Source organism: Rhinopithecus bieti, unplaced genomic scaffold, assembly GCF_001698545.2.
Source record: "Rhinopithecus bieti isolate Rb0 unplaced genomic scaffold, ASM169854v2 scaffold_29388, whole genome shotgun sequence".
Lineage (NCBI taxonomy): Eukaryota > Metazoa > Chordata > Mammalia > Primates > Cercopithecidae > Rhinopithecus > Rhinopithecus bieti.
The window spans coordinates 63401-87599 of record NW_016813389.1 but is presented as its reverse complement, the minus strand read 5'-3'; the positions used below and the strand labels follow the sequence as shown (position 1 = coordinate 87599).

The window sequence follows — 24199 nt, the reverse complement described above, 5'->3', positions numbered from 1 at the left end:
GTGTGGTGGCTTACACCTGTAATCCCAGAACTTTGGGAGGCTGAGGTGGGCGGATCACATGAGGTGAGGAATTCCAGACCAGCCTGGACAACATGGAGAAACCTCGTCTCTACTAAAAATACAAAAATTAGCCGGGGTTAATTGGCTGTAATCCCAGACACTAGGGAGGCTGAGGTGGTAGAATTGCTTGAACCCAGTGGGGGAGGCTGCAGTGAGCCGAGATCACACCACTGCACTCTAGCCTGGGCAACAGAGTGAGACTATCTCAAAAATAAAAAAACAATAATAATAATTTTTTAAAATCGAGTTTTTCATTATAAAAAAAACTTAAAACATATTAAAACAATGATCAAACCTAAAAAAAACTTAAAACATATTAAACCAATGATCAAACCACAGCCAACCTCTCTCCTGCTGCCCCACCCATGCTGGTTTAAAGGCACATCCCAGGCATTTGATTTCACCCAAGGCCTGCTTTCAATCTCTACAACATTCCTGACAATTCTGCTAAAAAAACAAAAGGATGAGGCAGTTGTTCAAGCCCCTGTTTTCACAGAGGAGGGGAAGTCCTGGGAGGGAAAGGGGTTCGCTCAAGGCCACAAGAGGAAGGGAGGCAGCTGTGGTGGTGCCTCGGGCAGAGTCCAAGCCCAAGGCCCTCTGCCCTGAATCACCCGCTTCCTTTGTCTCTGTGCGACACAGGGAGGCCCAGCAAGGCAGGCGGGGGAGGGAAAGGAGGCAGCTTTTCCAAGCTGGGCTCCTGGCACAAGAAGTACTAGGTACGAGCAAGGGGATAGGTGGTGGCCAGTCACCATTCAGACATCAAAGTCCACCAGTGTTGTCGTGTGGGTTTCACAATCTGCCTTGACATCTGCCCAGCTTATCTCTGCTGTGTGGACATGGATTTGCGTACCTGGCTAAGGTAATGGTGTGGCTTCCCACTGGCGTCTGGGTCAGGTGAGGCTCTGCTCACCCCACTGTGGGGTAACGTACACAAGACGTGCTTACAGAAATTGGTTCCTGCCTCACCCCAGTCTCGGTAGCTTCACCTGTCCACATTAGGCCCCTGTAATGTGATGCCTCAGATAAAATTAGATCCGCTCTGTGCAAAATGTCACCTAGAGTGACATTTTGGTACCCCCTGTCTGAGCAATAATTCCAGTCTAATTTATTGGGTTAGAAAAGTTTGGGCCCAAAGCAGGCACCAGCCAGAGAAAGGGAAAACTAGCCAAGCAGCATCCCCCAAGTGGAAACTGGCCCCCCCAGGGCTCTGGGGCCTTTTCCCAACATACCTGCATGAGCACCTTGAGCCTGTCCAGGGGGGCCGTGCAGGTTCTGGATACGGCCCCTGCCCCACCTCCTGCCACCAGGTGTCTCCACCACATCCCCGTCTGCCTCTCCTCCACTGTGAACTCATCGGGGACCGTCAGATTCTCACCCACATCAAAGATCTGTGAGGAAAGATGGCATAAGCCTGACTCAGGACCCGCGGGGCAAGGCTGCTGGCACCTGTCGCCTTCTACCCTCTAGCATGGCTCCAGGCCAGGCACCACAGGACAGGGAGAAGGTCAACGATCCTGGGTGGGAAGTGGGCTGGGGCCTTCCCCTTCACTCTGAAGGTAGCAGAGATGTCACGCCAGCTGGGGGCCTGGAGAGAACCTCAGCTGAACACAGCCGGAAGGTGCCAGGTACAAAACCATTCACTGGCCCTTTGCAAAGCTTCCAGGGAGGTCCTGTAAGAACAGCTCACAGGCCTGTGTGAGACCGCCAGGCTGCCTGCTCTGAAGGGATCAAGCCGGGGTGAGAGCCGTCTGAAACCTCATGTGTAACCAGATCATGCTGGCAGAACATTATGCAAGGCCTCAGCAAACACGAGGGCTCGCTGCCTGCGTAACCTCTCTCCGGGTAGCATCCAGGCTGATCAGAGCCTCCCCTGCTCTGATCCCAGGGCTAAAGGCCAGAGCTCTGGGCCAGCTGCTCCCAGCCCTGGAGGTGTCCACTTAATTTCACCCAACAAGCCCTGGTCTGGCACTGTGAGAGGCAGGTGAGGAGCCCCTCTGGCCTCTCCTCCTGGAGCGGACTGTCCAGGGGGACAGGACTGCACACCAGGACTCAGAGAGGGACATGCCACGCGTGAGGGGCTCAGGGCCAGAGACCAATACAGACTCACATTTCTGAACATGAAACCACAGTGGGCAGGCGTGAAAGGGCAGCAAGTGTGTGCCCGTGGGGACACCTCACAGCTCTGCCTAGGTGCTCTCTGTAGAGTAGCTTCTGCCTCGGCCCCCTCCCACCCGGGGGAGGGGTCATACCAGCTTTGGCAGAACAGGCAGCATCATGGGAAGGGTATCTGAAGTGACCCATGAGCAGGAGCATGTGGGGACGGAGGGTGTTCCTGGAAGAGGACGCCTGTGTGTGTGAACACTGGGGCTGTTCAGGTTGGCCAGTGTGCCAGAACAGGTGGAACATGTGGACCGCTCTACTATCCCTCTCTGAGTCCTGGTGTGCAGTCCTGTCCCCCTGGACCGTCCGCTCCAGGAGGGGAGGCCAGAGGTGCTCCTCACCTGGCAGAAGAGGGGACAGTCTCCTGTGGAAGAGGAGGCGGCTGGAAAGCCCTAGCTGCACTCTGGGATGGGGACAACTGGGTGACTCTGGGCTAGGCCCTGGGAGCAGGTGAGGGCCCTGGGTGTGCGGGGCTCACCGTGGAATGCTTCCAGTACAGGATGATCTCGGGGATGTTCTCCACGGGGTGCAGGAGGTGGTAGTCTCTCCACTCGTTCCAGTCGATAGTCATCGTGCCGTTTTTATCCATGCTGCGAGACAGAGGCGAGGCTGCCCACCTGCCCATCCACCAGCTGCGTCCCCCCACCTCCCAGTGAGCCAAGGGCAGGCACCTCGGATGTCCAGAAACCACACGAGGCGCCTCTGCCCCCAGGTGAAAGAGCAGGGGATTGCACACCCCACTCAGCACAACAATGGCAATATAATGGCCCACAAGAACCCCGTTCTGATCAGGCATGGAAGTCAAGGGAGGCAGTCACAAGCGACACGGATACTTACTAGGTGACAGGGCCCCAGAAATGGCCCGTTCGTATTCTGACAGACAGACAAAGGAGGCGGAGGAGAGAGGAGAAACAACACGCATAAGTGCTCGGAGCCATGTTAGTGAAGCAAGCACACACCCAGAGACGTGGGCACAGCATGGCATGAGACGAGCCCGCCACAGCAGCTGAGCCCAGGGCTGCTGTCGCCGAGGACCAGCCAGCGTCCGGTCCACAGGGTTTCGGGAAGGTCCAGCCAGGACAGACGGCAACTCCCAGGGCTGTTCCGTGAGATTTCCTGGCAGCCACCCCTCACCAGGGAGCTATCTTGTGGGGCAGCGCCTCTGACTAAATTGTTAAATGCAAGTTACTAGCATGGGGAAGAAATTTACCTGGGATCGAGGCTGCAGTGTGAGCCCCCTGCCCTGCCCTCACCACACACAGGTGCTCTTTGCTGGCCTTTTACCTACTTGAACCACCCCCAAATTAGTTTTCCCTTCATGGGCCGCTGGCCGACGGGCAACATTCCAGGTGATCTGTGATTCTTCAAATGAAAGCTGGCCTGCAACGCTGGGGAGGGGCTGGCCTCCCAAAGGGGTTACTTATTCATCCTTTCTATTTTTTTTTCTTTTTTTTGAGATAGAGTCTCGCTCTGTCACCCAGGCTGGAGTGCGGTGGTGCCATCTCGGCTCACTGCAAGCTCCGCCTCCTGGGTTCACGCCATTCTCCTGCCTCAGCCTCCTGAGTAGCTGGGACTACAGGTGCCCGCCACCACGCCCTGCTAATTTTTTTGTATTTTTAGTAGAGACGGGGTTTCACCATGTTAGCCAGGATGGTCTCGATCTCCTGACCTCGTGATCTGCCCGCCTCGGCCTCCCAAAGTGCCGGGATTACAGGTGTGAGCCACTGCGCCCGGCCTACTTATTCATCCTTTCAAACCACGAGAAGGCCAAGTTCAGAGCAACAGGGTCAGCATAGGGAATGGCTTCACAGGGTTAGTCTCAGAGCCTTTCTTTCATCACACTTAAACCAAATGCAGAGGCTGGCTGAGCACTCACCTCTTGAGAATTTTTTCTGCCTGCTGTTCAGATATCTTGACTCCCAAGTCCCGCAGGGACTGCATGATCTCCTGTGCGTCGATGCGTCCTACAAGAAAAGAGGCCGTGAGCAGGAGCCAGGCGCACAGGGAGGCCCGAGGCTGGACCGGCTGCAGCTCTGAAGGCAACACTTACCATCATTCTTTTTGTCCAAACTCTTAAACACCAGCCTCAGTTTCTTCTCATGATCTTGGAGATAATGGACAAATTCTTCAAAGTCTAGCTGCCCATCAAGGTCCTTATCTCCAGCTTGTACAATTTTCTAGAAAAGAAAAGTAAGGTTTTGTCTTTTGGCTCCTGGACCAGCCTTTCCTTGTCCCCTGTGGGGCCCCGTCCCCAGGCAATGACTGCACTAATCCGTGAGCAGAGCTGGCCCCAAGGATCCAAGATGCTTCTGCTCCACTCCCAGAGCCACTATGGCAATTGACTCACATGCCAGAGCCACTACCTAGAGCCCCAAGTGCTGGCCAGAACCCAGGCAAGGGCCAACCTTGTCTCCCTCCCAAGCAGAGAGGAAGCGAGGAGCCCAGGAAGAGCCCTCTGGACAGAGGCCAACAGGGACAGCTGGGCACTCTGTCAGTCTGAAGACCCGCGTGCCGCACAGCCAGGGTGAGCAGCGTGGCCCTGCTGCAGCGCTGTCCCTGGGTCCCTGGACCCAGGCTTCAACCACATATGCTCCCTGGTGAGACGTGGGGATGGCCATGGAGTTTTTTCCGACAGGAATTCTGCAGCTCGCTGTTTCCCTCCTAAAACTGGCATTGGTCCAAGAATAATTTGGTGGGCAGGGTGAAAATCGGGGGCAGAGCCAGACTCTGCCACAGCACCCGAGGCCGGGGAAGGATAAGGAGCCAAGGGCATGTGTATGATGGTACTGCCAGTCCCTGCTCTCAGGGAAGCCAGGTGATAAAGCCACCCTGGCTCTGTCAGTCAGTCACTGAAAAGCACTTTAGTGTCCCAAGAAGTCTTTGAGAGACTGTTCCTTGGCAATGAGGTTCCAAAAGTAATCCCCCACCCCTACCTCCCAGGAGGTGGGCTTTGTTCAGCAGTTGTTAATGGTTTTGGATGCCCAGCAACTGGGACTGTGCCATGAGAGCGCACATTTCCCCAGCACCTAGCGCGGGCCACAGGGCGTGCTAAATGCTTTACTTTTAGCAACCCACTTACCCCTCGCAAACAGCTCTAGGAGGTAGGAAATGTTATTTCCCCCATTTTACAGAGAAGGAAACAGGAGTTCCGAGAGGCTAAACATTTACACAAGGCCAGACAGCTAGGGAAGTGGTGGGCGGGATGCAAGTCGGGCCGTGGTCCTCTCAAGCCGCCTCCCTGCGGATCCTGCCACCACCCTCAAGGTTAACCTCCAGAACATGGGGAATGAAAGTGAGTCACCTCAACTCAGCAACGCCCTGAATCCAGAACCCAAAACTGGAACCGAGACTCCCAAGGAAGATAGTACAGTCTTCCTGTGTCCCCCGGCTTTCTCACTGGGAGAAATCAACTGACAGCCAGCTGGAGTTTGGAACTGGATGGCCCACTGACTAGCTCACATCCTCAAAGGATCACCACCGCGCCTCTCTCTTAGACACATTACTGATGGTGCCTTGTGATTCCTCAGCTGCCAAGGGTGCCAGGGGCAGGGAGGCCTGAACAGATACCCCATGACCTGGCGTGCTCAAAAGGCTAATGCGAGGGGTGTGGCTGGAATGTGGGACAGATGCTGATACATATTATATCTTCTTTTTTTTTTTTTTTTTTTTGAGACGGAGTCTTGCTCTGTCGCCCGGGCTGGAGTGCAGCCGCCGGATCTCAGCTCACTGCAAGCTCCGCCTCCCGGGTTCATGCCATTCTCCTGCCTCAGCCTCCGGAGTAGCTGGGACTACAGGCGCCCGCCACCTCGCCCGGCTAGTTTTTTGTATTTTTTAGTAGAGGCAGGGTTTCACCGTGTTAGCCAGGATGGTCTCGATCTCCTGACCTCGTGATCCACCCGTCTCGGCCTCCTAAAGTGCTGGGATTACAGGCTTGAGCCACCGCGCCCGGCCATATTTTATCTTCTATCTGAGGTTACATTTAACTTCCTGTGGACATCTGTGCTGTCAGCCAAGAGTGACATAAATCACCTATACAGTGACTGCTCTAGATCTCTAACAGGAATGGAAATAGAGTGGAGAAGCCATTTAGGCAGGAGGCGAACATCAGGCACGGAGCCCTCTGGGACCCAGCCACCTGCACTGCTGCCAGGGTGAGCCACATGCCTCCCTGGGGTGGGTGCTGTCGCACAGACACCCAGAGCAGAGGGTGTGCTCACCGCAGCTGGCTTCAACGCATTCTCAAAGTGCTTGCTTCTGCCTCACGGGGCCTGAGTCTCCTTCTGTCTCCTTCCTTGGATCTGCAAATCCCCCTCGGTGCACAGTGGGCACTGGGGGTAGCAGAGAAACTGATTAACCGAGAAGCCGAAGAGGCAAGGGGCCTCCAGACTCTGCAGCTTGGCTTCCCCACCTTCCGGGCAGACACAGGCCCTGCTCCACAGGGATGTCTAAGGGTCGAGAAGGTGGGAGGCTCCCTCACCCCCACACCAGGGACGGGCAGCTCCCCCACCAGCACCCACAACTCCTGGGCCTCCCTGCCTTCTCCTCCCTTGCACTATGGCCTGCCCCCCTAGACCCCTTTCTGGCTCTGTACTTCTCAGGAACACCCCCCTCATTCCGGCAAAAGGAATTTCCTTTCTGAAAGTCCATTTCTCACAACAGCCTTCGCTAGAATTCCAGCCTTCCCGGGAAGTCACGTGAAAACCAGTCACTACTGTGACGTACACGTGCCAGCCATAGCCACATGACAATGGGAAAAAACTCCTACATTTCAGACATTTTTTCCTCTCGGTGGGGGATGGTTCATGCATGCTCAGCCATTCACTCAACAAATACCACTTGAACGCGCCTCTCCCTTCCGCGTGGTCACCCCACAGACCTGCTTCCACTGGCGGTAGGTGGAGAACTCCTGGGAGGGGATGAAGACGCTGAGCTTGAAGATGGACTTCAGCTCGGCAGGGAGCCCCTTGGACTCGAAGTACTGGAACTCGGTCTGGGCCTCCCCGATGACCGGCACGTACAGGCACAGACAGAGCATGTTGGCAGCCTGCTGGGTGCTCCACTGCCCTCACCACTGGGAGCAAGTTCCCTAAATGCTGCCGGTCCCAGGGAAACTTGCATAAGACAAGCCCGGCCTCAGCTGTCATTGGCTGCTTAAGCCCTGCCCTTTTACTTAATTGAAAAAAAGAAAAAAACCCTCCCACGGCAAGTCCTGCCAACAGCCAATGAACACAGAGCCCGGGGGGAGAAGGTGGCATCGGGTTGCTCAAGTGAGAGGCACAAAGATGAGGGTTGACGTCACCGCTCCCTCCCTGCAGTTAATTCTTGGAGAAGAGGTCGGGTGGCGCGTTCTGCCTGCCTGGGTACCAGGTACAGAGCCCAAACCTTCACCCTCTGGCTCTGGCTGCCAACCCCTCCAAATGAACAAACAGCCTATGGCCTGTTTCCACACAAGGTCCCCACACGTGTCACACAACACAACAGTTTTCTCCTTTTAGTAAATCATTCCCAACTGAAAAATCAGTAGATGGAGACAGAGCTGATTGCCACTGAATACGGGCCCAGTTCAGCTGTGAGGACAGGAGGCTGAGGGGTAGTTGAGAGCCAGGTGCCCAGTCACCCTGGAAAGTGGACTCCACCATGGGACTGTGTATCCCGCAGGGGAGCTGCCCTGGCCACACACGGCTCCAGGCACAGTTCTAGCTGGTTCCTGCTCCAGGGAGCCTGCAGCCCTCCACAGCCCACATTGCACTGAAACCTCTTCCAGGCCATTCTGCTATGTGAGCACCAGCTTCACCTAGGGGCCCCAGAGTGCCCAGGAGCTGACATGATGGGGTTGGGAAGAGGACACCATGGCAAAGGACCCCCCAGAAGCATCAATCTGGGGTTAGCCGAGGCCTCACATGAGATCCACAGTCTTCAATGCCCACGTCCACTCAGAACACGTAGGAGCCCAGTCTTATTCACAGTCAGAACTTTGCTGTTCAACACAGAAGATTTTTAAATGTAAAGTCATAGCCAGGCGTGGTGGCGCACGCCTGTAATCCCAGCTACTGGGGAGGCTGAGGCACGAGAATTGCCTGAACCCAGGAGGCAGAGGTTGCACTGTGCCAGGATTGTGCCACTGCACTCCAGCCTGGGCGACAGAGTGAAACTGTGTCTCAAACAAAAAAGTAAATTCATTAAAATGAAATGAAATTACAAACTCAGTTCCCCAAGATAGCCACACATAGTCACTGGGCATTTCTGCCACCACGGGAACGTCACTGGGCAACACAGCTCCAGAACGAGCCTTTCGGCGCAGGACGATTCTCCGCAGGCCAGCCTGAATTCTCCACTCATTCCTTCCCCCCAGATTCGTGCTGCGGAGGAAGAGACCACGTCACCAAGATGAGAACAGGCTCAGTCTCACCCTTGTTCCTTCTACAGTGCGCCACTTCCTAATATAGACTACATCTTCCCACTACCGGGATGGATAAAAATGGATAGTTATTACTTGGGGATCACAGAAGTAAAAGGACTTCTTAATGCACTAAAAAGCTTGTTGTTAACTTGTAAAGAGGGTATTACAAGATGTTGATACTAACACACAACATTATGAAACAGAGATCATGACAAGTGATACATCTGGGGCCTTCTAACAGAGATGTGATAACGAGTCTGTGAGAACAGGTCTTGGGCTACCCTAGCGACGGATCCTATGAGGTCATACTGGATTATCCAGGCAGATTCCTGCTCAGCTGCCACTAAATCCATGACACTCAGCTGTCTCTTAAGCTGCCCAATCCAGAATGTTCTGCCTTGGGCTATTTTAACACGCATCTTATCTCTACCACCAGGGTCCTTGAAGGTAGAAGGCTCTTGCTTCAAACCCTTGAACCTCCTTGTCTGGAACTAACCTTTTGCCTTAATCAAATAAGGTGCTTCATGAACAGCTTCCAATGAGTGAATTAGCTCAGGGGCCTCTAAGACCCCAATAAACAAACTCATAACCATACTTGATGAAGGCCTATTTTTCTGAGCATCTGCAAATAGAGTTGTCAGGGCATTATACTCAAATGAACAAGATAATGTATCATTATTATTATTATTATTTTTGAGACAGACTCTCACTCTGTCACCCAGGCTGGAGTGTGGTGACATGATCTTGGCTTACTGCAACCTCTGCCTCCCAGGTTCAAGCGATTCTTGTGCCTCAGCCTCCCGAGTGGTTGGGATTACAGGCACTCACCACCACACCTGGCTAATTTTTGTATTTTTAGTAGAGACTGGGTTTTACCATGTTGGCCAGGCTGGTCTCCAACTCCTGGCCTCAAGTGATCTGCCTGCCTCGGCCTCCCAAAGTGCTAGGATTACAAGTACGAGCCACGGCACCTAGCCTCTATTATTTTATTTTAAAGGAGGTTCACATTTATAAACAAAAGAGCTGAACCTTAAAATGCTGGTCTTTAGGAATGCTCATTCTATTTTACAAAATGAGATGTTGCCCTATTACAAAATTATTGTTTGCTTCTGAAACTAAATTACACAGATCTGTTGAGTATCTCATTTTAGTGATGACTGCAGTCATTCTAATATAAAAAAGCAAATATTTTGACGAATAAATTCAATTGAAGATTTCATTTTCTAATAAAGTATATTTTAAAAATAACCATGGAGTTTTATAATGTATCTAACAAAAGAAATCTGAGAAGAGATTTGAAAATGATACTAAATAAAAGTGAAACCTGTGTTCTTTTTTTTTTCCTAAGATGGAGTCTTGCTCTGTCACCCAGACTGGAGTGCAGTGGCGTGATCGTGGCTCACTACAACCTCCACCTCCTGGGTTCAAGCGATTCTCCTGCCTCAGCCTTCCGAGTAGCTGGGACTACAAGTGCCCACCAGCATACCCGGCTAATTTTTAAAAGGGTTCTAACTTATTTGCTGCTGTGACTGAGTCCCATGGAATGTCTTCATTGGATAAACTTCAATTGGCGTTTGCTTATTTAAATCATCCATCCTACTGAGTTTCACAGGTAACTCAGGACTCCATTTTCATATAAAAATGGAGAATTCTACCCAAATAAGCCAATCTCTAGGTGCTAGTGCTCAGGACAACTGCTCTATTCCTGGAATTGCAGACTGTGGGGGCCTAGAGGGGCTCTGGGATCATCCCTTAATCTCCGAGTTAAGCAAACAGGCCTGGGAGAGGTGACCTGATTTGCCCAATTCCCAAAGCCTGTCAATGGCAGGGCAGGGCCTCGCACCCAGGGTTCTTGTTACAATATCCACTTCAAACAGCACCCAAAACAGATTTTAGTATTCAGTTCCCAAAGGATGCCGGTAAGCCGGACACTGGGAATGACAGTAGGTGATACCTCATACTGGAAGGCGGCAGGTGTGTGGGAAAGGTGTAACTTGAACAAGTTGAGCCCTAGTTAAATACAACCAAAAACAGTGTTTGTGTCACAGCTTCTGAATGCCTCTATGAGAACTAGATTATGGAGGAACTAAAGCAGGCCTCGGGTTTTAGCCCTGATGCTTCACACCGGCCTGCTTGACACTCCAAGATCTGGGCACAACGCGCATTGTGTGCGATGCCTCTCTGCTCTTTATTATTCTGACTGTGTGGCACAGATCCTCATCGGTTTCAGCTCCTCTGACGTCCATTCCTATGACTAGTATTCGGAAACAGTGACAGCAACACTAGGACCCTTAGGATTCAGATTGCAATTAATCTATAAAGTAGCAGTTCCTCTCTTGAGCATCTTCTCACAGCAAATCTGCCAATGCCACCAAAAGCTTTCCTTGTTCTACCACTATGTTACGTGCCGGAAGAAACAAGGTGCTTCAGGTAAGGGCCAGAATACCACGAATAAGAACAGGGCAGGTACAGTGCCTCTGGGAGTGTAGCATTAGGTCAGAAAGTTCCTCTCCCCTCCTCTGCAATGACTCAGACTTAGCCAGGAATATTAATATGTGAGGGAGCTTTGCCAGCATCCAGCCGCTCAAGCCCCACCCACCCTTAAGGCTCTCGAACCTCATTGGCGGCTGTGGCCACAGTGTCATTTGATGATCAGGTTGCCATGACAGCCTAGTGTAGCCGGTTTCCAATGAAACCTGCCTACATTTGGCAGTTACACACACAATGAGCAAAATTCTCTGTGCTTCCGAGAAGACAGCCCCTCAGGATTTGAAAGCTTGCATGCCGCTGAGGGCACCTCCCACTCCAGAGTAATGGCTTTCTTCTCCAACTGAAGATTAACTGTAAGACAAAGATAAAGGGAAAAACTGGAACAGTTCCTAGAATAAAAGCTTGCAGGAACCTGACTCACTAGCAGACATATTTAAACAGGGGAAGTGAGAGCCAAACAAAGTAGTGCTTCTGGGATGCTGAGAAGCCCGAGAATCCAGGTGAACTTTTCTTTTTCTTTTTTTTGAAACAGAATCTCGCTCTGTTACCCAGGCTGGAGTGCAGTGGCGCAATCTCGGCTCACTGCAACCTCTGCCTCCTGGATTCAAGCGATTCTCCTGTCTCAGCCTCCCGAGTAGCTAGGACTACAGGCACCCGCCACCACGCCCAGCTACTTTTTGTATTTTGAGTAGAGACAGGGTTTCACTGTCTCGAGGCTGGTTTTGAACTCCTGACCTCGTGATCCGTCCACCTCGGACTCCCAAAGTGTTGGGATTACAGGCATGAGTCACTGCGCCTGGCCTAAAGTGAACTTTTCAAAAACGTTTCCAAAACATTCTGGGGGTCCTTTTTGTGATTTGGTGAGGCCAGCCCCAATCAGCCAGTGATCACAAACCCCAAACACCTTCAGAGCACTGCTCTGGAAAAGGATGCGGGCTGCATCCATGCTCCTGTTGCTCCAGTTCTTGATCTATCTGCCTTGAGAGTCTATGCTTTCCAGATGTGCTTTCTCTCTGGCTTCAAACCCAACCAGCTGCTCCATATCCCACTTGGGGCTCCCTCCATTTGCAGCCAGCTGAACTGTCTCTCCATGGGGATCAACCAGTAAAAGGTGTGGGTCTCTTGATTCTGCAGGCCAGGAACTAAGCTGCTCAGAACAGACAGTCCTACCCTGAGGCAGCCCCTGGGGGGAGAGCTGGCAAAGGGGTATTGTATGATGCTGAAAAATAGAGCAGCTAATTGCTAAAGACAAAAATAGGTGATTTTAAAAGGCAGTCAGCTATTCGAGGTAGTAATAAGGCAAGCAGGTCTACAGATAAAAGTTCCTCACAAAGCTAGTGCCACAGCCATTCCAATCTTGCCTAAAACAATCAAAAGGTAAAAAGTGACACCCTCTCTTGGCATATTAAGCACGCACATCTCAGGCATAACAGACTCTGAGAGACTTGCTGCTTTGCTCAGAAGGAACCCATCAAAAACTAAGACTTCTCCCCGGTGCCCACATGACTGCAAGTGTTATTACATCAAAAGTCTCTAGTAGCAAAGGCAAAATGAACTTTTATTTCTTAAATGCCGCAATTCAACTTAACATTTCTGTGGTATCTACAATGTGCCAAACAGGGCAGAATCTCCTTTTCTTCTCTGATTTTTATCCTGAGTAAAAAGATTCAAAATAACCAACGCTCAGGAGGTGAACAAGGTCACTCCTTCGGCAGGGAGGAGAAATCTGAGCCAAATGGCAAGTTCCTTTCTGATACTGAGCACTGCATTAGTCTCGTTAAAAACTGCTTTCCTAAGGAGACAACCAGGCAGCACAGGACAAGGATTTGGGGGTGAAATCTCAGCTCCACCTCTCTTTAGTTGTTTAACCCTGGGCAAATAATGTAACCGTTCTGTCCCTCAGTTTCCTCATCTATGAAATGGGGATACTACCACTTACCTTGGCTCTTGTGAGGATGGTAACTCACGCTCTGGGCTCAGGAGGGATGAAAGACCCCAGAGTTGGCAGACTTGCAGTGGCCGCAGTCATTTCCAGAGGGGCACCAGCCTCTGCGCCTCATGACTCCAGCCTCTCCTCGGACCCAGTCTCACGCCTTCACTCTTCCTCCCAGACCCAAAGGAGACATGGGTCGGACCCAGGCAAGGGGACTGTGACCTTCAGGATGCCAAGACCACCCCCACAGCTCCAAGCAACTGGGTTCCACAGTGGAGGCGCACTCTCGCCCCTTTAGCTTCGCCCTTCCTGAGCTGTTCAGATAAGCTAAGGCACACTTTCACAGTCTGCCCCTCACTTTCAAATGGCCTTCTTCAGCCAAACTAACAAATCCTAAGGCAAATCTATCGCAACCTTCCTTCCCTCAACAGCCACACTGGGGTGATCGCAGTGGGTAATGCAGCTTTCACAGGGGCCACAGAAAGATTTTAGATTGAATTTGTGGGCTTCCTCATTGCCTACCACTTCTCCCTGAACCCCAAACTAATGTTATGAGTTCTCCCTTCCTCCCCACACTCGTTTTTTTCCCCAGGAAAATGATCCCAGACCAGGCCCTAAACTAGGAGGTCCTCTTGAGGCCAACATTACCTTAGGAAACTGCTCTGCAGGTCCAACCACCAGCAAAATGGTGGGTCTCTTTTCCGTGGCCTCAGCCCTTCCGTCCTGTTTCCCCAAAAAGCTTGCCATCTGGTCTGTCCGGGCAGGGGCTGGGGTGCCTCTGACTTCATGATCGTCCCCCTCTCTGGAGCCTTGGCACCCAGCCCTGGGGAAAAAGCTAGCTAGGAAATGCCACAGCATCTGCAACATCACAGTCTCCTCCAAACGCCTCCGATGGTGACTGTTCACTTTTGAGGGATGTGACCACAATACCAAGGCTCTCTGGCTACACAGCTGCTGGGAAGACTGGCCTGGGAGTTCTCAGGCTGGAAGCTCTGCGTGCAGGGGCGGTTTCCTGCTTTTTCAAATGTGCTAGCACTGCTGTCGTGCCCGGCCTGAGAAGTAGCTCACTGTAAGGGAGCCTTGCCGGGCTGCCGGCAATAAGGAGAAAGCAGCTGGAGCTTCTTCAATAACAACTCACTTCTGCAGGTGACGGTGAGCAAACGTTTGGCTTTTTTAAAAAACAACAACAAAAAGGAAAACGCGACAGCCAAGCAGACCACTCCCAGAGGCAGCAAGCAACTTCGAGCTCCCAGTTATTCAGCTGTCCTCGCTCATCACCCAAGCCGAGGACCCGAGCATCCAGTCTGCATTCTCACTGCAGCAGAGCCCGGCCAATCACCTCTGCCGACACTACCAAGTTCATTATCCCCACCAGCACCAGCCCTCCAATCACAAGCAGCTGATTGCCTGCATGAAGCCCGGCAATTCTGCAGGGAGGTGCAGACTCAAGCTCCAGATGAGGCTCAGCTTACAGAATCCACTCTGAGCTGGCTCCTTAGCAAAAGTAACTCCCTGTCCTCCACCCGGGTTGCTTCCAGAAGGCATTCACCATCAGGTGCAACACCATCAACAGTCCTTGGCAGCACGTCCTAAGAGCATTCTAGAAACATTTTTCCTTGTTTCGAGATCCAGTTTTCTCCAACAGAGCACACGCCATATCACAGCAGCTACTTCTGCTGCGTCTATCTCCAGAAGATGAGCTGCCTCGGAGCAGGGACCAAGTCACAGATCTTTCTGCCCCTAGGACTAGGCACAGATTAAGTCTGTAGATTGAACTGTGTAAAAGGTCATAAATAAAAAGGAATTAATCTTTGGTCATTTGTTTCTTGGTTTACTAACAGATAAAGGCACTGGCTACTGTCATCCCTCACTGCGGTGACCCTCTGATAGTGTTCACAACCTTTACTGATTGATTGATTGATTGAGACAGAGTGTTGCTCTGTCATCCAGGCTGGAGTGCAGTGGGTCACTCTCGGCTCAATGCAACCTCCACCTCCCGGGTTCAAGCGAATTCTCCTGCTTCAGTCTCCCGAGTAGCTGTGATTACAGGCGCCCGCCACCATGACTGGCTAATGTTTGTATTTTTAGTAGAGACAGGGTTTCACCATGTTGGCCAGGCTGGTCTCAAACTCCTGACCTCAAGTGATCCACCCACCTTTGCCTCCCAAAGTGCTGGGATTACAGGCATGAGCCACCATGCATGGCCCCACAACCATTATTTTAAAAATACAAACACAAAGCTGGATGTGGTGGCTCACGGTTATAATCCCAACACTGGGCGGCCAAGGCAGGCAGATCATCTGAGGTCAGGAGTTCAAGACCAGCCTGGCCAACATGGTGAAACCCCGTCTCTTACTAAAAACAGAAAAATTAGCCCCGGGCAATGGTAGCAGGCCGCCTGTAATCCAACTACTTGGGAGGCTGAGGTAGGAGAATCAACTTGAACCCAGGGAGCGGGAGGTTTGCAGTGAGCCAAGACCACACCATATGTATTCCAGCCGGGCAACAAGGAGTGAAATTTCCATTCAAAAAAAAAAAAAAAAAAAAAAAAAAACACACAAAATCAACTTGTTAAAAGACAAAGTATAGAAAGAAAGGGGAATTGTGTGCTGCCATTTTATTCCTAGCTTGTATTTGGAAGACCGGCCTCTTGGAAAGACAATCAAATTGGAAGAGAGGGTGTGCGGCAGGGAAGGGCCATTGGGGCTTGAAGAGAAGAAAGGCAGATGAGAAGAGTGTTTTCACCATCCTCTTAATTTGCGAAACTGAACCATAAGCATGTATGACCCAGACTACAACACAACACACATAATAAAAACAATTATTGAAAAAGAGGCCCGACGCAGTGTTCTCACACTGTAAATCCAGGTACCTTTAGGGAGATGAAGGTGCCGCTGCTGAGCCCAGGAGGTCCTGTGAGACCAGCCCTGGGCAATGTGGAGGAAACCAGCCCCTCTACAAAAAGTAAAAAAAAATTAGCCAAGGCACGTGGTGCATGCTTGTAAGTCCCAGCTACTCAGGAGGCTTGAAGGTGGGAGGATCACTTGAGCGTGGGTGGTCCCAAGGCTGCAGTGAAGCCATCACTGTGCCACTGAGTCCAGCCTGGGGTGACAGAGTGAGAACCCTGTCTCAAAAAAAAAAAAGATGGATAGGAGAGAAAGCAAGACCAGGTTGAAGATGGGGTTCCTAAGGCTTGGTTCTGAAGCCTGAAGGGAGCCCTGTTATCCTGTTTGCCCCTCTCACTAGATAAAGAGAACTTGTCCCAGAAGACAGTTTTGCATGGTGATTCCCTCCAGAATCATCTCTGGAGCCAGACCAAATTCCCAATCCTGGCCATCACTTATTAGCTGTGGTAATCCTTGGCTAAGTTACTTCAGCAATCTCTGTGGCTTCATATCCTTATGTGCCAAAACGGGGTTAGTACTTCATAGAATGGGGTTAAAGACTAAAATTAGAGATATATAAGGCTCTTAGGACAGTACATGGGAGCCCTATAGCTATTTTACTTATTATTAATTACCTACAAAATGATTGTGAGTCCATCCCAACTAGGTCAATTTTAATCTAAAGAGAGCCAGTCCACAGCCAAAACCCTAAGAAATAAAAATCCTTTGGCCAGGCGTGGTGGGTTCACGTCTTGTAAATCCACACTTTTGAGAGGCTGAGGCAGGTCTTTGAGCCCAAAGTTTGAGAACCAGCAATAGCCCCCAACACAATGTGACATCTTGTCTCTACCAAAAAAATCAAAATTTAGCCCGGGCCATAGGTGGTGGGCCGTACCTGTAGTCCCAGCTATGTGGAGCTGAGGTGGGAGAAATCACTGACCTGGGAAAGTGGAGGCTGCAAGCCTGGGTGACAGAGTGAGACCCTGTCCCTCAAAAATAAATAAATCATCCCTTTAATGGAATGGTGAACCCTGTTTCTAGGCCACAGAAAGTCTGGCAGATGGGAAGAGAATAGTGATGTTTTGGGCCTCCCCCATCTACAGACATAAGAGGAAATCCCTTATTTAGATTACGGCTTTTTTTTTTTTTGAGACAGAGGTCTCACTCTGTCCCACCAGGCTGGCCGCAGTGGCCCAGATCTCAAGCTCACTGCAAGCTCCCGCCTCCCGGGTTTAACGCCATTTCCTGCCTCAGTCCTGAGTAGCTGGGACTACAGGCGCCCCGCCACCTCGCCCGCGCTAAAGTTTTTTGTATTTTTTAAGTAAGAGGATGGGTTTCTACTGTGTTAGCCAGGATGGCCTTGGGATCCTCCTTGATCGTGAATCCGTCCGCCCCGGCCCTCCCAAAAGGCTGGGATTACAAGGCCTTGAGCCCACCGCGCCGGCCTAGGATTACCCGCTTTTTAATTTAATGCACTTCCCCTCCTACCACAGGAACTGAGTTATGAGTTCAAGGGCTTTCCACCAAGATGGGACCAAGTCACCTTCCCTGCCCTATAACTACAAGTGCAGGACAAAACATAGAGAAACAGGCCGGGCGCGGTGGCTCACGCTGTAATCCCAGCGCTCTGGGAGGCCGAGGCGGGGCGGATCACAAGGTCAGGAGATTGAAGACCAAATCCTGGCTAACACGGTGGGAACCCCGTCTCTAAAAATACAAAAATTAGCCAGGGTGCGGTGACGGGCGCCTGTAAATTCCAGCTACCTGAGAGGCTGAGGCCAAGAGGAATGGCGTGAACCAGAGCGGAGCCCTTGCAGTGAGAAGCGCCGAGAATGCGCCGCTGGCACTCCGCCTGGGCAACAGAGCCAAACTCCGTTCTCAAAAAAAAAAAAAAAAAAAAAACATAGAAAACCATCTTTCCCCAGCCATTGGACAACAGGCTAAGGGCCTGGATTCCTGGAGGAAATGTATCAAAATGAACCGGGAAGCGCCCTCCACATTGCCCCAGCTTTCCTGGCTGGAGCCTTCTAGTCTAGGTGCCAGAGCGGAGAAGCCAGGTGGACCCAGGCAGCCTCCTGATGGTCAAGAGATGGGGCCTGGGAGGCTGGGGGAGGCCAGGCCCAGGGCAGCTGGGAGTTGTGCCAGACAGAGCCACTGGAGAGGGAGGGAGCCGCCACAGAAGGTGGGCTCCCTTTCCAAGGGTCACCCCAGGGAGTCCACAGCGCATGGGTGGGAGGAAACCTACCTGAGCAGGACACAGAACCCCATCCCAAAAGGATCACAGGGCTAGGAATAGTCCCCGTCCCCGTCAGCCCAGAGGTGGAAAACCTCCAGAATACAGGGGAGGTTCGGAAACAGTGCTCAGAGGGTTTTGGCCTCTTACAATGAGGCCCAAAGCCAGCCCTCGGCTAAATGCCGTCCCTTGTTCCGCCCAACCAAAGCAACCCCTGCAGGGGTCAAACTACTCCAAGATAAAGCTCAAGAAATATTCCATAGGAATACACTAACAACCACACCCAAGAGGGTGGAACTCCAGTAAAAAAATGAAATAGGAACTAAAAGAAGCAGGAAAAGACCCCATAATGAAGGACAGAAATCAAATAGAGACCTGAGCAGAAATGATACCTTAGGACACAGGGACATTCAAAATGATCAAATTTACCTTCCTTACACAGAAAGTAAAGATCAAGGTATGTCATATTAAAGACCTCTGCCAGATTAAAAGCCCACCCTCAAACCTATGTAAAACTACAATATCCTCAGATGAAACTGGGTTTTAACAGATCAGACGCCTGCAGAAGAAAAGATTAAATAAACTTGAAAGACAACAGTAATAGTCCTTTTTATTTATTTTATTCCTAAATATTTATTTTATTATTTAATTTTATTATTTATTATTTTTATTTTTTATTATTATTTTTTATTTATTTTATTATTATTATTTATTTTATTATATTATTTATTTTATCCTAAAATAAAAACACAGAGAACAAAACAGAGCATTTGGGGTGAGCCGGGTGGGAGACCCCAAACAGGGTTAACACCATAGCTGGAGTCCCAATGAAGGAGGGGCTGAAAAAATAATTTTAAGGAAATAATGGCCCACAATTTTTTCTCCAAATTTTTATTTAATTTATTTTTATTTTATTTAAATTTTTGTGAGACGGAGTTCTCGGCTCCTGTCGCCAGGCTGGAGTGCAGTGATGCCAATCTCAGCCCTCACTGCAAGCCTCCGCCTCCCGGGTTCCACGCCATTCTCCTGCCTCAGCTCCCGAGGTAGCTGGGACTATCCAGCCCCGCCACCTCGCTCCAGCTAGTTTTTTGTATTTTTTTTTAGTAAGAGACGGGGTTTCACCGGGTTAGCCAGGATGGTCTCGATCTTCTGACCTCGTGATCTGCCCGTCTCAGCCTCCCAAAGTGCTGGGATTACAGGCTTGAGCCACCGCAAATTTATTGAAAGCTACAGATCTACATATCTAAGGTGCTCAAGAAACCCTTAGCACAAGAAACATCAAAAAAACTAACTCTGACACATCACAACTAAATTTCGGAACACCAGTGATAAAGAGGAAATATTAAAAGCAGACAGAGAAAACAAGACCCATTACATACAGATAAGAATGACTGTGTTTCAGCCAGGCGCTGTGGCTCATGCCTATAATCCCAGCACTTTGGAAAGTTGAGGCGGACGGATCACGAGGTCAGGAAATCGAGACCATCCTGGCCAACGTGGTGAAACCCTGTCTCTACTAAAAATACAAAAACTAGCTGGGCGTGGTGGCTCATGCCTGTAGTTTCACCTACTCAGGAGGCTGAGGCAGGCGAATCACTTGAACCTGGGAGGTGGAGGTTGCAGTGAGCTGAGATCGCACCACTGCCCTGCACTCCAGACGGCGACAGAGCAAGATTCTGTCTCAAAAAAATAAAAAGATAAATAAAAATAAAATAAAAGAATGACTGGGGACCAGGCGCAGTGGCTCACTCCTGTAATCCCAGAACTTTGGGAGGCCAAGATGGGTGGATCACAAGGTCAGGAGACTGAGACCATCCTAGCTGACATGGTGAAACCACATCTGTACTAAAAATCCAAAAAAAAAAAAAAAAAATTAGCCAGGCATGGTGGCGGGCACCTGTAGTCCCAGTTACCTGAGAGGCTGAGGCAGGAGAATGGCGTGAACTCGGGAGGTGGAGCCTGCAGTGAGCCGAAATTGAGCTAGTGCACTCCAGCCTGGGCAACAGAGCGAGACTCCACCTCGGCGGCGGGGAAGATGACTGGGTTCCTGAGTGAAACAAAGGTGATTTTTTTTGTTTTGTTTTGTTTTTTTGAGACTGTGTTTTGTTTTGTCGCCCTAGGTGGAGTGCAACGGCATGATCTCGGCTCACTGCAATCTCTGTCTCTCAGGTTCAAGCAACTCTTCTGCCTCAGCCTTCTGAGGATCTGGGATTACAGGTGCAAGCCACCATACCTGGCTAATTTTTGTATTTTTAGTAGAGATGGAGTTTCACCAGGTTGGCCAGGCTGGTCTCAAACTCCTGACCTCAGGTGATCCACCCACCTCAGCTTCCCAAAGTGCTGGGATTATAGGCGTGAGCCACCACACCCGGCCCAAAATATAGGTGATGAATAAAAAAAAAAAGAAAATAGGCTGGGTGCAGTGGCTCACGCCTGTAATCCTAGCACTTTTGGCAGCCGAGGCAGGTGAATCACAAAGTCAGGAGTTCAAGACCAGCCTGGCCAACATGGTGAAACCCCGTTTCTACTAAAAACACAAAAATTAGCCGGGTGCGGTTGCAGGCACCTGTAATCCCAGCTACACGGGAGGCTGAGGCAGGAGAATCACTTGAACTCGGGCAGCAGGGGTTGCAGTGAGCTGAGATCGCCCCACTGCACTCCAGCCTGGGCTATAGAGTAAGACTCCGTCTCAAAAAAAAAAAAAAAAAAAAATTAAGAATGACTGGGGATGTCCCATCAGAAATTGTCAATCCAGAATTCTATTCCCAGAAAAATATCTTCTAAAAGAAAAGCAAATTAAGAGATTTTTTTCAGATACACAAAAGGTGAAAAAGAATTTATCACCTGCAGGTCAGATTTGCATTTACAAGAGATGTTAAAGAGAGTCTTTCAGGTGCAAGGAAAATGATACCCGATAAAAACTGAATCTATACAAAGAAATGAACACCAGAAATGCTAACTATGTGGATAAATGAAGGACTTTTTTCTTAATATTTAAGTATCTTTTTTTTTTTTTTTTTTGAGATGGAGTTTTGCTCTTGCTGCCCAGGCTAGAGTGCAATGGTGTTATCTCAGCTCACTGTAACCTCCGCCTCCTGGGTTCAAGCAATTCTCCTGCCCTCCTGCCTCAGACTCCCAAGTAGCTGGGATTACAGGCACCCACCACCATGCCCAGCTAATTTTTCTATTTTTAGTAGAGATGGGGTTTCACCATGTTGGCCAGGCTGGTCTTGAACTCCTGACCTCAGGTGATTCACCCACCTCGGCCTCCCAAAGTGTTGGGATTACAGGCATAAGCCACTGCTTCCAGCCTATTTAAGTATCTTTAAAAGATAAGTGACTATTTAAAGTAAAAATAAAACAATCCACTGTGGGATTATAATGTGTGTAACAGTAAAATGCATGAGAACCACAGCTCAAAGCCTGGGAGGATAGAAATGAAAGTATACTGTTTAAGATTCTAAAACTAGGCCAGGTATGGTGGCTCTCACCTGTAATCCCAGCACTTTGGGAGGCTGAGGCGGAAGGATTGCTTTAAGTCAGAAGTTTGAGACCAGTCTGGGAAACAAAGTAAGATCCTGTCTCTAGAAAATATAGCAAAATTAGCCAAATGGCCAGGTACAGTGGCTCACGCCTGTAATCCCAGGACTTTGGGAGGCCGAGGTGGGCTCCTGTAATCCCAGCTATTTGGGAGGCTGAAGCAGGAGAATCGTTTGGACCCAGGAGGCGGAGGTTGCAGTGAACCAAGATGACGCCACTGCACTCCAGCCTAGGTGACAGAGTGAGACTGTCTCCAAAAAAAAAAATCTGTTTTAATGTTACCACTGGTTGCTTGTGCCTGAATTGCAGAGAGGAGGGTATAATTAGGCATGTCCCTCCCTTCCCATCATGGCCTGAATTAGTTTTTTGCGTTTACCTGGAATGCCCTTAGCCCACTGAGGTCCATTCAGTTGGTTGGTGGAGCTTAGAATCGGTACTTTTAAGAGAACAGATTCTAATGGAATACACCTCTAGAGGGAAGTAGTGAGTCGAAACATGGGCACTTGACTTACTCCAAATTACTCTGATAAAATGCCCAGAGTACAAAGGCGCCTGGAGTACCACACACAAAGACAATGGGAGAATCCCAAGGGGGTCTTAGAAGAACAACGCAAAAAGCGAAAGCGAGTTCTCACGACTGACCGACTCCACAGCAATCTCCAAGTCTCCTCACCTCCTTGCTTAACTGCCTAGTACCCATCTTAGAAATATTAACCCTCAGTCGGGCACAGGGGCTCACGCCTGTAATCCCAGAACTTAGGGAGGCCGAGGAGGGCGGATCACAAGGTCAGGAAATCGAGACCATCCTGGCTAACACGGTGAAGCTCCGTCTCTACTAAAAATGCAAAAATAAAAAATTAGCCGGGCATGGTGGCGGGCGCCTGTAGTCCCAGCTACACAGGAGGCTGAGGCAGGAGAACGGCGTGAACCCGGGAGGCGGAGCCTGCAGTGAGCGGAGATCGCGCCGCTGCACTGCAGCCTCGGCAACAGAGCCATACTCCATCTCAAAAAAAAAAAAAAAAAAAAGAAAGAGAAGAAATATTAACACTCAGAAGCCATGAGAGGGAAGAGTGTTAACACTTTTTAGAAAGTTAACAGATGAAGTGAGATTTTATTTGACAGAAAGTCGGAATGATTAGGCTGATTTGATGAGGACTGGCACAGCCAATATGGTCATACAGAAGGCCTTTTCCATGAATTAAATGAGTCAAATTTGCAGCTCTAAGATTTTGACCAAAACCAGAACCCAAACCAAGACCAACAAACAAAAACTTTTTTATTTTTTTTTTGAGACAGAGTCTCACTCTGTCGCCCAGGCTGGAGTGCTGCAGTGGCATGATCTCAGCTCACTGCAACCTCCACCTCCCGGGTTCAAGCGATTCTTCTGCCTCAGCCTCCTGAGTAGCTGGGACTACAGGTGCCTGCCACCATGCCCAGCTAGCTTTTCTATTTTTTAGTAGAGAGGGACTGGCTGGTCTTGAACTCCTGACCTTGTGATCTGCCCACCTCAGTCTCCCAAAGTGCTGGGATTACAGGCGTGAGCCACTGCACCTGGCCTCAAACAAAAACATTTAAAGCAGATGTACAGGCCGGGTGCGGTGTCTCACACCTGTAATCCCAGCACTTTGGAGGCCAAGATGGATGGATCACCTGAGGTCAGGAGCTGGAGACCAGCCTGGCCAACATGGTGAAACCCCGTCTCTACTAAAAATACAAAAATTAGCCGGGAGTAGTGATTCTAGCTACTTGGGAGGCTGAGGCAGGAGAATCGCTTGAATCCGGGAGGCGGAAGTTGCAGTGAGCCAAGATTGCGCCACTGCACTCTAGCCTGGGCAACAGAGCGAGCCTCTGTCTTAAAATAAAATAAAATAAAAATAATAAAGCAGATGTACAAAATGTGTAAGGGGATATGCTGTTTTCAAAATTACTTTTGGGTGGTACAGGAGGCAAGAGTTTGAAGACTCTCTTTTATATACTGATACATGGCAGTGCCAGTCTATTCCAGAGGCAGTACTGTAGCAGGTGAATGTCAGTCTCTGCTGGAATGAACCAATCAGCCAACAGAAACACTCAGCTCCTAGGTGCTGCCTGCGCTGGGCGGCTGGAGTTTCAGGCTGTAAGGCAGGACTCTTAAACACCCACCTGGTGTGACTCAGCAACAATTGGACAACGAAGAGCCACAACTCACCTCATTTGGCACAAGTGGAACTAAGGTATGGCAGATGACGGAATTGCAATAATGAAATAAGGAAATCTGTGATCTATTTCCATTTTAGGAAATAGAACCGGAAAATCTAGCTCTGACAAAAACTCCCTAAAGAAAACTCCTGTAACTGTGGAAGGAAAAGAGAAGTCTGGCACGAAAACCCTCAGTCTTGTGGATGGCTTCTGTTTACTCCTGGTGAAAAGCCAGTTCCCCTCAAGGTTCTAAGTTCAAGGTGAATGCCTATTAAAGATGTCTTTTTGTTTTCTTTTCTTTTTTTTTTTTTTTTTTTTTT

General features: G+C 50.0%; 1 protein-coding gene across 4 annotated transcripts in view; it reads right to left on the bottom strand.

Annotated features, from left to right (window-relative positions):
* The window catches only part of SLC25A25 (solute carrier family 25 member 25), a 42657-nt gene that overhangs the window by 4505 nt on the left and 13953 nt on the right, over window positions 1-24199 (bottom strand). Inside the window, exons 1-6 of one of the 4 annotated variants that reach the window (XM_017848236.1) lie at window positions 13692-14824; window positions 4271-4397; window positions 4097-4184; window positions 3058-3093; window positions 2699-2810; window positions 1290-1448 (exon numbers count right to left, since the gene is read on the bottom strand). In XM_017848236.1, the coding sequence (XP_017703725.1) occupies window positions 1290-1448; window positions 2699-2810; window positions 3058-3093; window positions 4097-4184; window positions 4271-4397; window positions 13692-13910 (741 nt within the window). In that variant the 5' untranslated portion in view covers window positions 13911-14824. Of the gene's footprint in view, window positions 1-1289; window positions 1449-2698; window positions 2811-3057; window positions 3094-4096; window positions 4185-4270; window positions 4398-7096; window positions 7524-13691; window positions 14825-24199 lie in introns of those variants that run through there. The other 3 variants (XM_017848234.1, XM_017848235.1, XM_017848233.1) reach the window with 3 other exon arrangements.